This window comes from Fusarium fujikuroi, chromosome FFUJ_chr06 (assembly GCF_900079805.1).
Source record: "Fusarium fujikuroi IMI 58289 draft genome, chromosome FFUJ_chr06".
NCBI classification, from domain to species: domain Eukaryota; kingdom Fungi; phylum Ascomycota; class Sordariomycetes; order Hypocreales; family Nectriaceae; genus Fusarium; species Fusarium fujikuroi.
In genome coordinates this window covers 51,584-63,552 of record NC_036627.1, presented here as the reverse complement: position 1 = coordinate 63,552, position 11,969 = coordinate 51,584, and the positions used below count along the sequence as shown (strand labels likewise).

Genomic DNA, 11,969 nt, shown 5'->3' with positions numbered 1-11,969 from the left:
TTTTTCTTTCTTACACAGGCTAATATAAGCGCTCTCATATTTCTCTTGCAATGTCGACCGCAAACACCACTTTTGACGCCCTTGTTATAGGGGGCGGTCCAGCTGGACTATCGGTAGCAACCGGCCTCGTACGTCAGGTGTACAAAGTAGCCGTCTTTGATTCTGGAGTTTACCGCAATGCCGCGTCTAACCACATGCATAACTTCGCTGCGTGGGATCATAAGTCACCTGCCGAGTTTCGTTCGAAGGCTCGGCAAGACCTCTTAGACCGTTATGCAGACCTATTCCAGTTTGTCGACAAGCAGGTAGACGTTGCCAGGAAGACTGATTCTGGTTTTGAGCTTGTCGATGCGGATGGGACTACTTGGACAGGCAAAAAGCTGTTCCTTGCTACAGGATGGAAGGATCTTTTCCCTGATATTCCCGGTTACTCAGAATGCTGGGCCAGAGGAATGTAAGTATCTAAGATGCTTGAAACCCAAGATTGAACTATAGGTTCACTGACACCATCAGTTTTCACTGCCTCTTCTGTCATGGGTATGAGGATCGAGGCAAGCCATCTGCAGGTGTCCTGGGTATGAACTTCAGTGGTAGCTCACCCATGGCACTCCATCTTGCTCGCATGGTCCTACGGCTCTCTAATAAAGCCGTGATTTATACCAACGGAGGAGACAGTCTTGGCGAACAGATCAAGTCCGACCTCACAGCCACTGGTACAGACGGGGCCAAAAGTCGCATCACAGTAGACAATCGCAAAATCGTGGGGCTTTCAATGAAGTCCACAGACAGCTCGGACATTGTGATCAAGTTCGAGGATGGTTCTGAGGTGGTTGAGGGATTTTTGGCCCACGGGCCGATGGGGCAGATTAATGGGCCTTTTGCCGAGCAGCTAGGACTTGAACTTACACCGACGGGCGATATCAAGACGGAGGGTCAGATGTTTGAGACTCAGGTCAAGGGAGCTTTTGCAGTGGGAGATTGTGCTACCATGATGAAGGCGGTGTCCCAGGCAGTTGGTATGGGATGTTTGGCAGCTGGTGCTGCGGCCGCTCAACTTGGCGCTGAGCTGGCTTGATGGGATGCATTCATATGATCACTCTGCTATTCTTCATAATTGAGGTAGACCTTGAATAATTTGAAAGTATCCTCTTGGATTAGTTTACATAAAGTGAAGCCCTTATTCTACGCGAGCCTAATAGTCCAACACCACAGTTATTGGCTTAAACGGTTATTCTTGTTATACATGGCACTCATGAACACTTTAAATCTTAGTGGATTGCCTCTATATGCATTCTTTCTATGTTATTTCGGTGAATTTGAATGCCGACAGAGTCTTACCGCTCCCGGGTTTCTAATAAATACGGGCCGAAAAGCACAGGCCGACCATACCGCATAGAGCTCCTGTCGTCCTCCAACCAATTACCATTTTGTCACGTAAGTATATATTCTACTACTGCACCTGGATTGTTAAGGGATGTAGAATGATACAAGTGCTAGTCTTTTACTGCAGTATCGCTGTTATTTCGTCATCACTTTGAGCTCACTATGTCGCTTATTCAAACCCTTGTCCAGCTAGAGGCATCTTTAACAGCGTTCCTCTCGATACTGACTAACGATGGGGTCAAAAGAGAGTTGCAAGAGCTGTTATATAATGACAAAGCTTTGCCGGACAAGGAGATATTACAGCGTGTTACATCGGTAGTGGACAAGCTGGGAGAAATGCAATTGATTTTGGAACCGGCCCATCTTATCCTCGCGGATCATTTCTTTGGTAATCTACCACCCATCTTATCCGCAATTCGATTATTAATTAACTAACCAGATACTTAGGATACACTGATACCAAATGTCTTGTTGCAGCGGTAGACCTGGATGTTCCTGGTCATCTCGCCAATGGTTCGAAGACATTGGAGCACTTGGCTAAGGTGACCCATGCAACGCCACTTAGGCTAGGCCAAATCCTTCGTCCTCTCTACACTAAGGGCATCTTCTCCTATGAACCTGCGACGGGGGAGTACGCTTTGAACCATGTATCCAGACTATTACTGAAGGACCATGCAACTCAATGGCATAACTGGGTGACTCTGTATGGCAATCAATTCTTTGATATTGCAAGAGGCATCCCAGAAGCTGTTAAATCTGGCTCTACTCGATGCGCCGCACAGGTCAACTTCGACACAGACTTGGACATGTTTGCTTACTTTGAAAGCCAAGGCTGGGTCCCGCAACTACACAAGACCCTTGGAGGGGGTGCCAAGGCAATGGCCCCTGGAATTCTCGTAGATTATCCTTGGCACGAGATTGGAGATAAAACTGTCATGGATATCGGAGGAGGCAGTGGAGCTCTACTAGCTTCGCTCCTACGAGCTAACCCCGGGATGTCGGGAGCTCTCTTTGACCGACCGGCCGTGATAGATCACATCATTCCGTTCTTCACGAAAGGCGGTCAATTTGAAGACCTTGAAAGCCAAGTACCACGTGGTAATCTCATATCTGGGAATTTTCTTGAAGAATTGCCCAAGTATGAGGCTTACACAATGAAGTGGTGCCTTCATGACTGGGATGACAAGACAGTTGTCAAAATTCTAAAGAACATCCGGGAGGCAATCATTGCGACCGAGTCAAGCCGGTTGATAGTGCTAGAGTCCGTACTATCCGACACTCGGAGTGGCAGGCTTTCGGTATACGGAGACATCAACATGATGATGACTGTCAATGGCCAGGAAAGGACCGAAGATAAATGGAATGAACTAGCTGAGAGGGCTGGGTGGCGGACCGAGAGGATCTGGCCGTTGAGGAATGCTTGGGTACAGGCTATTGACTTGAGGCCATAAGGGTATATTCAGAGACCAAGTGCCGATATGATGTTCGGTCCGCTGGTCTTCATAATGGCTATTTATTCCATCTAGATACAGACATAGACTTCAAACAGCACCGAGTTGGATATACGATCACATCTCCAGAACCATCATGGCGAGTGGCGAAATAGTCAAAGGAGACCTCGATGCCGATGGCAGGGTGATCTTGTACATTATCAAAGGTACAGCTCGAATATAGACATCTCAGACCAAGAAGCTGATCAAGAAGCTGACGCCACATCGTATATCAACTACATCAAACCGATTATCCTAGCCGAAGAGCTAAAAACTCCCTACGTCCATTCCATTATCGATACCAAGGACGAATGGTTCTACAAAATCCATCCAGAGCGCTATGTCCCGTCTCTTAAGGACAGCGATCCGGAAACTGGACAGGATGTGATTGTTTTTGAAGGCACTGCCTGTCTCCAATATCTCGCGGACCGATCTGATAATTATGGAGAGTGGACAGGAAGAACAGCAGCCGAGAAGGGAGCTGTGCTTTCATGGACGGCCTATCAGACCGCTGGACTTGGGTAAGCCGACTAGGGATGTTACATACATGAACATGTTCGCTAACAAACGGTCTAGGGCTACGGCAAAGTATTGGCTCTACTTCTTGAAAGGGTACCCTAATAGACAAGAGCCAGTTCAGCTTCCAAGGACAATCGAGAAGTGAGTTATTAACCGCGGTACTTAATTGTGGGTATAATTACTAAATTGTAATTGTCACTTTAGACTGCACCAGAATACAACTAAGCAATGGGATATCCTCAATAAACGCCTTTCAGAACCGGGCCAGAGATACATCGCTTTGAAGGACCGTCCCACGTTAGCAGACTTGTCGTATCTTCCCTTTGCCATGCCTTGGATGTTTAATCTCTTCGGTTTAGACATAAAAGATTGGCCAGCTGTGAGTGAGTGGGCTCAGAGGATGCTAGACCGTCCAGCTGTCAAGGATGTTTTGGAGAGAGCGCCACGATTTGGACATGATTAAAATTCACCAACGTCTCATCTGGTGGAAAACCTGTGTCTTTGGTAGTAGATTCAACCATGGTGACCGATAATATGGGCCGAAAAGGTAGCAACGGACACCGAAATAGCCCTGCCACTACCGAGCCAAGATCATTGGGCGGGGGACTCCGGACCTTGAGGTGGGGCTCAAGCTACAAGCAACCCAAATGGGTTCAACTTCAGAGAGCAGAGCCAAAGTTTAGATATTCATTCATTACTGCCAGTAGCGCCAGACCACTGATGAAACGCATTCAATCCGAGCCCATCTATCAAAATGATCGACACTCCTCAGATCCACCCACTTCATGACTTGATGACTGTAACTTGGAGTCCTTTGATAGGTCCCTTTCTCGTTTTCTTGTTTCTTGGTTTGAGTCTACTCAACCGACCCGTGAACTGGCTGCTGTCAACTATCATTAATGTGTGCCAGCCGTTTCATTCTTTGCACGCCAATTGCTTACATCTCATAGGCCTTCTTATCCAGACTTCATCAAGTCCGCGACGTTGGTGCCGGGAAACCCTTTCCCTCAAACAGATACTGGTTCCCCAGTGGTCAAGGGGACGCAGCCAAGTTTCTACACGGCAAAGAAAACAGTGTTAAATGGGAGTCAGAGTATGGGCCCATTTACCGTATATGGTCTGGTCCTAATCCTGAAGTGTACGTATGCAGCACCATTAAAATCATTTCCGTCTAATCTATCGTAGTGTTCTCACAAGACCTGAAGACGTCCAGCAGGTTTTCAAGGATTCAGACAAACACATCAAAGCGGTCAATAATAACTCTGGGTATTTACTGGGGCAACTACTTGGAAAGTGTGTTGGCCTCGTGAGCCAGAATGAATGGAAACGGGTCAGAGAGGTCTCAGAAGTTGCATTCATACGAAGCGCGGTACCAAAATACTTGGAGATTATACAGAAACGAACCGTGCGTCACTTTAAGACCCTTGAAGCCGGAGACAACCTATCCAATGAAATCATCGATCCAGCAGCAGACTTGAAGATGCTCCCTTTTTGGATCATTGCCGATGTGCTTTATGGACGCTTATCAAGGGAAATGGAAAACACTCTTGCTAAACTTGCACCTCTGCGCGAAGGGATATTTCGCAAGATCATAGAAGGCGGTCTGTCGAGATTCAAATGGTCACGACTTTTCCCGACCGATACCAACAAGTCTCTCGAGTTATTCAAAGAGCAGTGGATTGAGTTTAATCGGGCCGCCTTTGATCGAGCTATCCACATTGGATCTCGACCCCCGATCGTGGACCTCTATAATGCTGTGACTTCAGGTGCAATGACCCAGGAGCATCTTTTGCACACTCTCGATGAGACTCTTTTTGCCAACCTAGATGTTACTTTGGGGGCTATTTCTTGGAACCTCGTGTTTTTAGCCGCCTACCCTGAGCACCAACGGCGTATACTTGATGAAGCACAAGAACGGAGACAAAGCCCTAAGGGAGGAGATTTCAACAGCTACTTCACTGACTCAACCACCTACCTATCGGCATGCATACTAGAATCATCCCGGCTACGGCCCCTCGCAGCCTTTTCTGTTCCGCAGGCAATTCCAACAGACCGTGTAATTGATGGTTTCCTCTTCCCCGCTGGCACCAACTTCATTGTCGACGCATATGCTCTGAATCAGCGGAACCAGTTCTGGGGAAAGGATAGTCTTGAATATCGCCCAGAGCGTCATCTATCTCTAAGCCCAGTTAAATCCAGGTATAACTTTTGGAGGTTTGGCTTTGGGCCGCGACAGTGCATGGGAAAGTACGTGGCAGATATGATGTTGAGAGCAATTCTCATTTATTTGCTACAGGGCTATGAGTTGCAATTTACTGATGACCAAGCTGAAGAATGGAAGAGGGATCCCGAAACTTGGATAAATCACCCAGAAATGAAGTTAAAATGTATACCCAGACAAAAGAGTTAGATTGACTAGCAATTATATTACAGTTAGAAAAACCTGTACTAGGCTGTTATATAATGAAATATTCTAAAATGCACTTATAACTAATTATTTAAAAGAAAACCATTAATCCTAAAAAAGAAATTAATTATAGCTAGTTAGATATTATAGCTATTAAATATATAATTAATTAAGTTCCTTAAAGATAATTATTATAATTTTAATAATTTTAATTAAATATTTATCTTAATATATATAATATATATAATAAATAAGTATAATATATAAGTAAGTATAACACTTTTCTTATACCCTTAAGTTAGAAATTACTATAAAAATATAATAAATTAATTAATTAATTAAAACTATTTACTATACTCTTCCCTAAATATCTTAATTACTACTTAATATATTCTTATATTATATTTAGGCTTACTGTATATACTATATCGCTAAATGCCTGGCCTAACTGACCTTCCTTAACTACTACTTCTTAATAATTTCCTAACTATCTATATATTTATATCTATTTAATTAATTACTTCTTTTACTTAATCTACTATTATAACCCCTCCTTTCTATAGTTTAGTCCTTTTTGCCCTATAGTGCCGGCTTAATATCTTATTTACCTCTTAAAGGTCTCTAACCTTAGCTATTAATAAGGTAACCTTATATATAATAGCCTTTATTTTTTTTATAAAATACTAAAGAGCCTCTAAAATTGACTTTAAGGAGCTACTTTAATGCCTTCTAATTTATTTTTTAAGGTATTTAAATTAAGATTTAGCCTTAAGTATAATCTTTAGGGTCCTTAAAGCCTAAAAGGTTAATAGTTTAATTGCCTCCTTAACTAGCATTAATATCTATAACTATATATTAAGCTTTAAGATTATATTTTTTAGATTAAAAGAAATAAGCCTAATTCCTTTAAATGCCCCCTTAATATTTCTTTCTATTATAATAGCCTTATATATAGTATAAAAGGCTAAAAAGAACTTAATCTTTAAAATATAGATAATAGAGTATTTAATTAAATACTTTATTTCTTAACTATAAGCTTTCTTTAGTATACTAAAGTACTTAATATTAAGGGGCTAAAGTAAATAAGAAAAATAAAATAGTATATAAAGCTAGATAATCTTCTTCTCCTTATAATATCTCTTAAATTTAATAAAGTAATAACTTTTATAGCTATTAAGGATTAAAAGATAATAGTAATTATTTAATTACTTAGCTATATACTAATTAAAGTGCTTTAACTACTTTAGACCAGTTTTATTATTAATCTAGCTATTTTAAGTTATTATAATAGCCTAATTACCTAAAAGGTTACTATTTTAGTATTAATTAGTAAGGTAATATTAACCTATATTAATAATAAATAGCTAAATTACCTGGCCTTTTATATTAATTGCCTAAATAACTATAATCTATTTTTAGTTTTTAGGCTATATTAATTTTAGCTTTAAATGCCTTTCTAAACCTATAATAACTATCCTACTTACAATTATATCTATAAGAAAGCTAGTCTTATTAAAGTTCTAGATATTATTTAATTAAATATTATACTTTATAATTATATTTACTATAAACTAAAATTAATTATAAATAATAGTTAAATCTTTATATTTAGCTCTTTAATAATTATATTTATAAAAATAAAGTATTTTAAGCTTTTAATATTATATAATAAAGTTATAAGCCTAACACTAGCTAACAGGTAGTATATTACAGTTAATAAGTAATTAATTAACTATATCTTTTATATTATATAGCTAGAGAGAAAATCCTTATAAATTTAAGTTAAGAATAAAATAAAGAAAAATCTCTTCTTCTAAATTAAATAGCTAATATAATTTTAAGATAGAATTATATCTTAATTAAATGCCATTCTAACAGTAATATAAAGTTATATAATTAACCTTATATATATCTATAGTACATTAAACGCTTAGCTTTAAGTTATTTTAAAGGGCCTAAAAGGTAAGAAGCATTCTAGCCTTATAGTTTAGGTCTAATATATCTAGTAGTTAATTAATTAATTAATTAATTATAAAGTTAGGTATAGGAGGGAAAAGTGTCACACTTACTTGCATGTCACACTCACTTATCATATACGTTACCAAAAGTAAGAAAAGCTCTGAAGCCAGACAGTGACGTCAGGTTTTTTTTCAGAGCGTTGCTTTACACGTGTCCATTTAACAGTCCACCCGCCCTGCAAACGTGCTATCCCTCCGAGAACGATTTAATTTCGAATGCAGAGGTAACTGACCTCGCTGGCAATCTTGGCCGAGATTCGCCATGGAAAAGTGGCTATACGTACTGCCAAAAACCCTCCCTTCGCCACCTGATGAAACCCCCTCGCTGACATACCTGCTGAATACAGCCCTTGTGACGCCCCCACGTCCGATTGCATCCAATACGGCTGTCGTCTGACAAGCTTTGCGGGCGCGTGATATCCCCGGCCGTTACATAGTAATATGTGCTTGCACTATACATAGCACAGTTGCCTAGCCTTACGGGATCCTTCTCCCCGCTCGCTTTGCTTACACGCTAATTGACCCAACTCAACCACGACACAACAACGTTTTTCACCATGGCACCCCGTGCTGCGCATACGCACGGCCTTGCCATTTCTTCGGGCGCAAAGCGTCGCTTTACTGTCCCCGCGACAGACTCAGATATTCTGATTGACGAGCACGAGTTGCTTTTGCAGCCAGAGGAGCGCGACGTTGAGGAGGATAATAAGGTTGACGAGTACAGCCCATGGCGTCATCACTTTCGACTGCTTGCATTGGGATACATGTCGTTTATTTTCTTGAAGCTTTCGCCCAATATGTTCAATACCATCCTCAGCCAGATTTTGGAGGGTATTTTGTGTCGGCAGTACCACGGTGCTACTGACCCTACTTCAGATCCGCGCTGCAAGGATGAGCGTGTGCAGGGCGAGCTTTCCATCATTTTGAGCATGAAGGCGACCTTTGAGCTGCTTCCTACGGTCATCTTCAGCATTCCCTATGGTCTCGCGGCTGATGTTTACGGTCGCAAGCCAGTTCTCATGATAGCGACACTGGGGTGCGTCTTGTATGGCTTAGCTGGCATTATGATTTGTACGTCTTCACTGGTGAGACATTCTGAACCAGAACTCACCCTCTTCTAGGCTGGTTTCCTCATATCTTTCCTCTGCGTCTTCTTTGGGTAGCCCCGATTATATCTATTATCGGTGGCGGGCCATTAGTTCCAGTAATGATGGTTTATGCAATGGCGAGCGATGCAGTCCCAGAGTCACTCAGGTATGGGCGTTTGTTTCTGACCCATGGTCATTTATGCTGATTCTGATCAAAGGTCTGGTGTTTTTGTTGTTATGTCAACTGGCCTGGTTGTTGGAACGCTTCTCAGCGGGCCTGCAATTTACTACCTCATTTCCAGTGGAGAGTGGCCGGCTATCTTTATGTCACTGGGATTTCAAGTCCTTGGACTCATCACGACTGTATTTATCCCTGAAACTCTCTCCCTTAAGAGTGAGCAATCGGATACAAGCAGCTTGCGAGGCCAAACGTCTTTCACGTATAGGATCCGCACCGGGAGTCAAGAGCTATTGACAAAATCGTTTAAATCGCTACGGGACATCTTTTGGTCCGATTCGACAGTGACTCTCTTTATCTTCAGCCTCCTCTTTATTGACGTTGGCGAGGATATCGGTTCGATTATCACAAAACAATATGCAGCAAAGCGATTCTCTTTGACTTGGCCAGAGGTATAGAGCCTGCGATATTTGCCAATCAAGGCTAATTATAGGGACAGGCTGGTGTTATCACTTCAATCAAAAGCTTCACACAGCTGGGGCTATGCCTTGTTGCACTACCCTTCGCCCAAAAGATTATGCGACAATCTCATGTTCCAGCTATCACGCAAGATATATGGGTCGCTCGAACTTGCGATATCATCCTTGTGATAGCTTATTGCATGGCTGGGCTCGCCGATAACTTGGTCATGTTTATCATAGCAGTTGTCTTATCCGCAGTCAACTTCTGCTTGAATCCAGCCCTTAGGAGTCTCCTGTTGACCATGGCATCTAGCTGCGGTGCTGGTGCGGTCCTTTCAGCTGTGGAGGTGCTGAATGCAATAGCTGCTGTTGTCTCTGGTCCGGTCATGGCTGCTGGCTTCCGACTTGGAATGGACTGGGGAGGCAGGTGGCTTGGTCTGCATTGGTTCATAGCCATGTTGATACTGATGCCTGGCGCTCTGATTGTGGTTTGTATGCGTTTCAATAATGTTGGCCGAAGACCAGATACCCCTGAGGATGAGGAAAGCTGAGAAGGACAAATAGAGGGCACTCGTTGGAGCATTGGTGATGAAGCTACATGACCTTTCATGGCGCTTGTACAACAATTAGAACGCAATATTTTATTGGTTACAGGAGGACCCTGGGACGATTACCAGCAAGTTTGGACTTCTGGAGGAGTTTCAGTAAGACGGGACGGACGGATTAGACCACTGAGACAACACACCAGCTCTGTATAACTAAGTGAAGACTCGGGCGCCTGGGTTCTAATTTAAGTCTCATAGGACTTACTAAGAGCATCAGATACCTCTCACTCTTGATTGATGTCCAGCGATCATAGACTCTTTCCTTCTCCTGTGTCAAACTCCAACTCCAGTTCCCATGAACCTTATCCAGAAAAGGACAAAGCCATCTTGCATCTCCGAATAAGCTCAGCCCACATAACCTTTCGTCCACGTTCCGTGCGCTGAATTGCATCCCGATTCTCATAAGCACGGCGAAGAAGATACTTCATGCAGTCCGCCAAATTCCCCCAAACAACATATTTATAAACAGGTAAGGCGACGGAATTTCTGCCAGAGTTAGATTGAATAAGCTCGCAGCCAACTTCATCTGCCATCCCCTGGAGTTGAGCAAAGACAATCCCAGTCTTGGCCCTTCCGGCGTCACATATTGCTCGAGCTTGGTTAACAGACTCGGCGTTGTGGGTAGCAAGAACCATATGGACATTAGGAAACTCTCCATTTCCGTCAACAACTGAACCCCACTGCCTGGTAATAATGGCACTCGAGATTGCATTATAGCAATCATCCGTTTCGGCTTTCGTATTATGGAAACAGTGACGAGGGTCAGAATCAAGGTAGGCGCCACGAACAAGCTTTACACCGAGAGTAAAGCCACCTTCCTGAGCTTCTGCGAGATGCCGTGATATATTCGCAGGCGTTACCTTTCTGTAGGCCTGGTAGGTGCCATAAATAGTTGCAGTGTCGACTGATGAGTTGTGGCTTCGAGCATAAGTCATGGTCCACTTGTCAACCCCCTCTTGCAGACAATCGTGCTCGGCATCGATGAGGAGATGAGCACGTCGTTGGCGGGCTAGGGTGCAAATATCGTGAATAGACTTGGACAGATATGGAGATGGACCAATGTTTTGAGACAAGTTGTATAAAGCGAGACGGCCTGCACCAGAGAATTTGAGTGCAACATAGTCATTGGGCTCAGTCATCTTGATAGTCTCAACTACACTGTCAACCCAGGGCTGAATCTCGGCCGTCACATCATGAGCCGTCTCCTCGCTAATGTCGTGAGTGGTAGCGGCCTTTGCTTCTTCCTCCTGCATGGCAGTTTCTTTGGCGTGTGACAAAATAACACCCGCAAAGCCGATGTCTCTCAAACCGGTGACAGTAGATCGTACTTCAGCTGGAGTCTCACCCGCGCAGAATTGAGCGTAAAACGTTTCCTTGAAAAGGAATTTGAGAATGGGATTTTTCTCATGACTGAGAATAGTATTCTCAGCGTGTGCTATAATCCACAGGATTCGAAGAGATGAGTTTTGGAGTATAGCAGAAGAATAGATCGAGGTGATAATCAAAGACCGAATGATCATTCTCAACGGTAGAATAGATAAAGGGATTGTTTTTGGCTCAATCGTCGTAGATTTGGCAGTGGGAAGGACCACGGGAGGTTCGGCGACGGTATTAGTGCGTTGATGGTGAGAAATCACGCTTTTGAGCTCTGATGAGTGCATCCAGAAGCGTTGAAGATGTTGGTATGACGTTAAGGGGGCTCCGATAGCACGAGGAGTGGTCACCCGAAGTAGTGATCGTCGAGCAATAAGACTCATTGTGGTATCAGCCGGAGGTATGATCAACTGTAAAGGTGCTTGTTGGGTCAAGAATTAGATAGG

General features: G+C 43.0%; 5 protein-coding genes; 4 read left to right on the top strand and 1 right to left on the bottom strand.

Moving 5' to 3' along the window:
- Positions 1-50: 50 nt before the first annotated feature.
- On the top strand, positions 51-1,075 carry FFUJ_05346 (related to thioredoxin reductase; the record flags this gene model as incomplete). XM_023578546.1 has 2 exons in its annotated part: positions 51-454; positions 514-1,075. The coding sequence occupies 2 exons, from the start codon at positions 51-53 to the stop codon at positions 1,073-1,075; spliced, it is 966 nt and encodes a 321-aa protein (XP_023431539.1).
- A 470-nt stretch (positions 1,076-1,545) lies between these two features.
- On the top strand, positions 1,546-2,834 carry FFUJ_05345 (related to O-methyltransferase GliM; the record flags this gene model as incomplete). XM_023578545.1 has 2 exons in its annotated part: positions 1,546-1,771; positions 1,831-2,834. The coding sequence occupies 2 exons, from the start codon at positions 1,546-1,548 to the stop codon at positions 2,832-2,834; spliced, it is 1,230 nt and encodes a 409-aa protein (XP_023431538.1).
- A 136-nt stretch (positions 2,835-2,970) lies between these two features.
- FFUJ_05344 (related to trichodiene oxygenase cytochrome P450) lies at positions 2,971-5,802 on the top strand (the record flags this gene model as incomplete). XM_023578544.1 has 6 exons in its annotated part: positions 2,971-3,040; positions 3,088-3,394; positions 3,450-3,533; positions 3,597-3,771; positions 4,343-4,530; positions 4,578-5,802. The coding sequence occupies 6 exons, from the start codon at positions 2,971-2,973 to the stop codon at positions 5,800-5,802; spliced, it is 2,049 nt and encodes a 682-aa protein (XP_023431537.1).
- A 2,572-nt stretch (positions 5,803-8,374) lies between these two features.
- On the top strand, positions 8,375-10,095 carry FFUJ_05343 (uncharacterized protein; the record flags this gene model as incomplete). XM_023578543.1 has 4 exons in its annotated part: positions 8,375-8,888; positions 8,939-9,071; positions 9,124-9,535; positions 9,583-10,095. The coding sequence occupies 4 exons, from the start codon at positions 8,375-8,377 to the stop codon at positions 10,093-10,095; spliced, it is 1,572 nt and encodes a 523-aa protein (XP_023431536.1).
- Positions 10,096-10,451: 356 nt separating this feature from the next.
- FFUJ_05342 (related to proline oxidase) lies at positions 10,452-11,906 on the bottom strand (the record flags this gene model as incomplete). The annotated part of the gene is made up of 1 exon (XM_023578542.1): positions 10,452-11,906. The coding sequence occupies one exon, from the start codon at positions 11,904-11,906 to the stop codon at positions 10,452-10,454; it is 1,455 nt and encodes a 484-aa protein (XP_023431535.1).
- Positions 11,907-11,969: the final 63 nt, after the last annotated feature.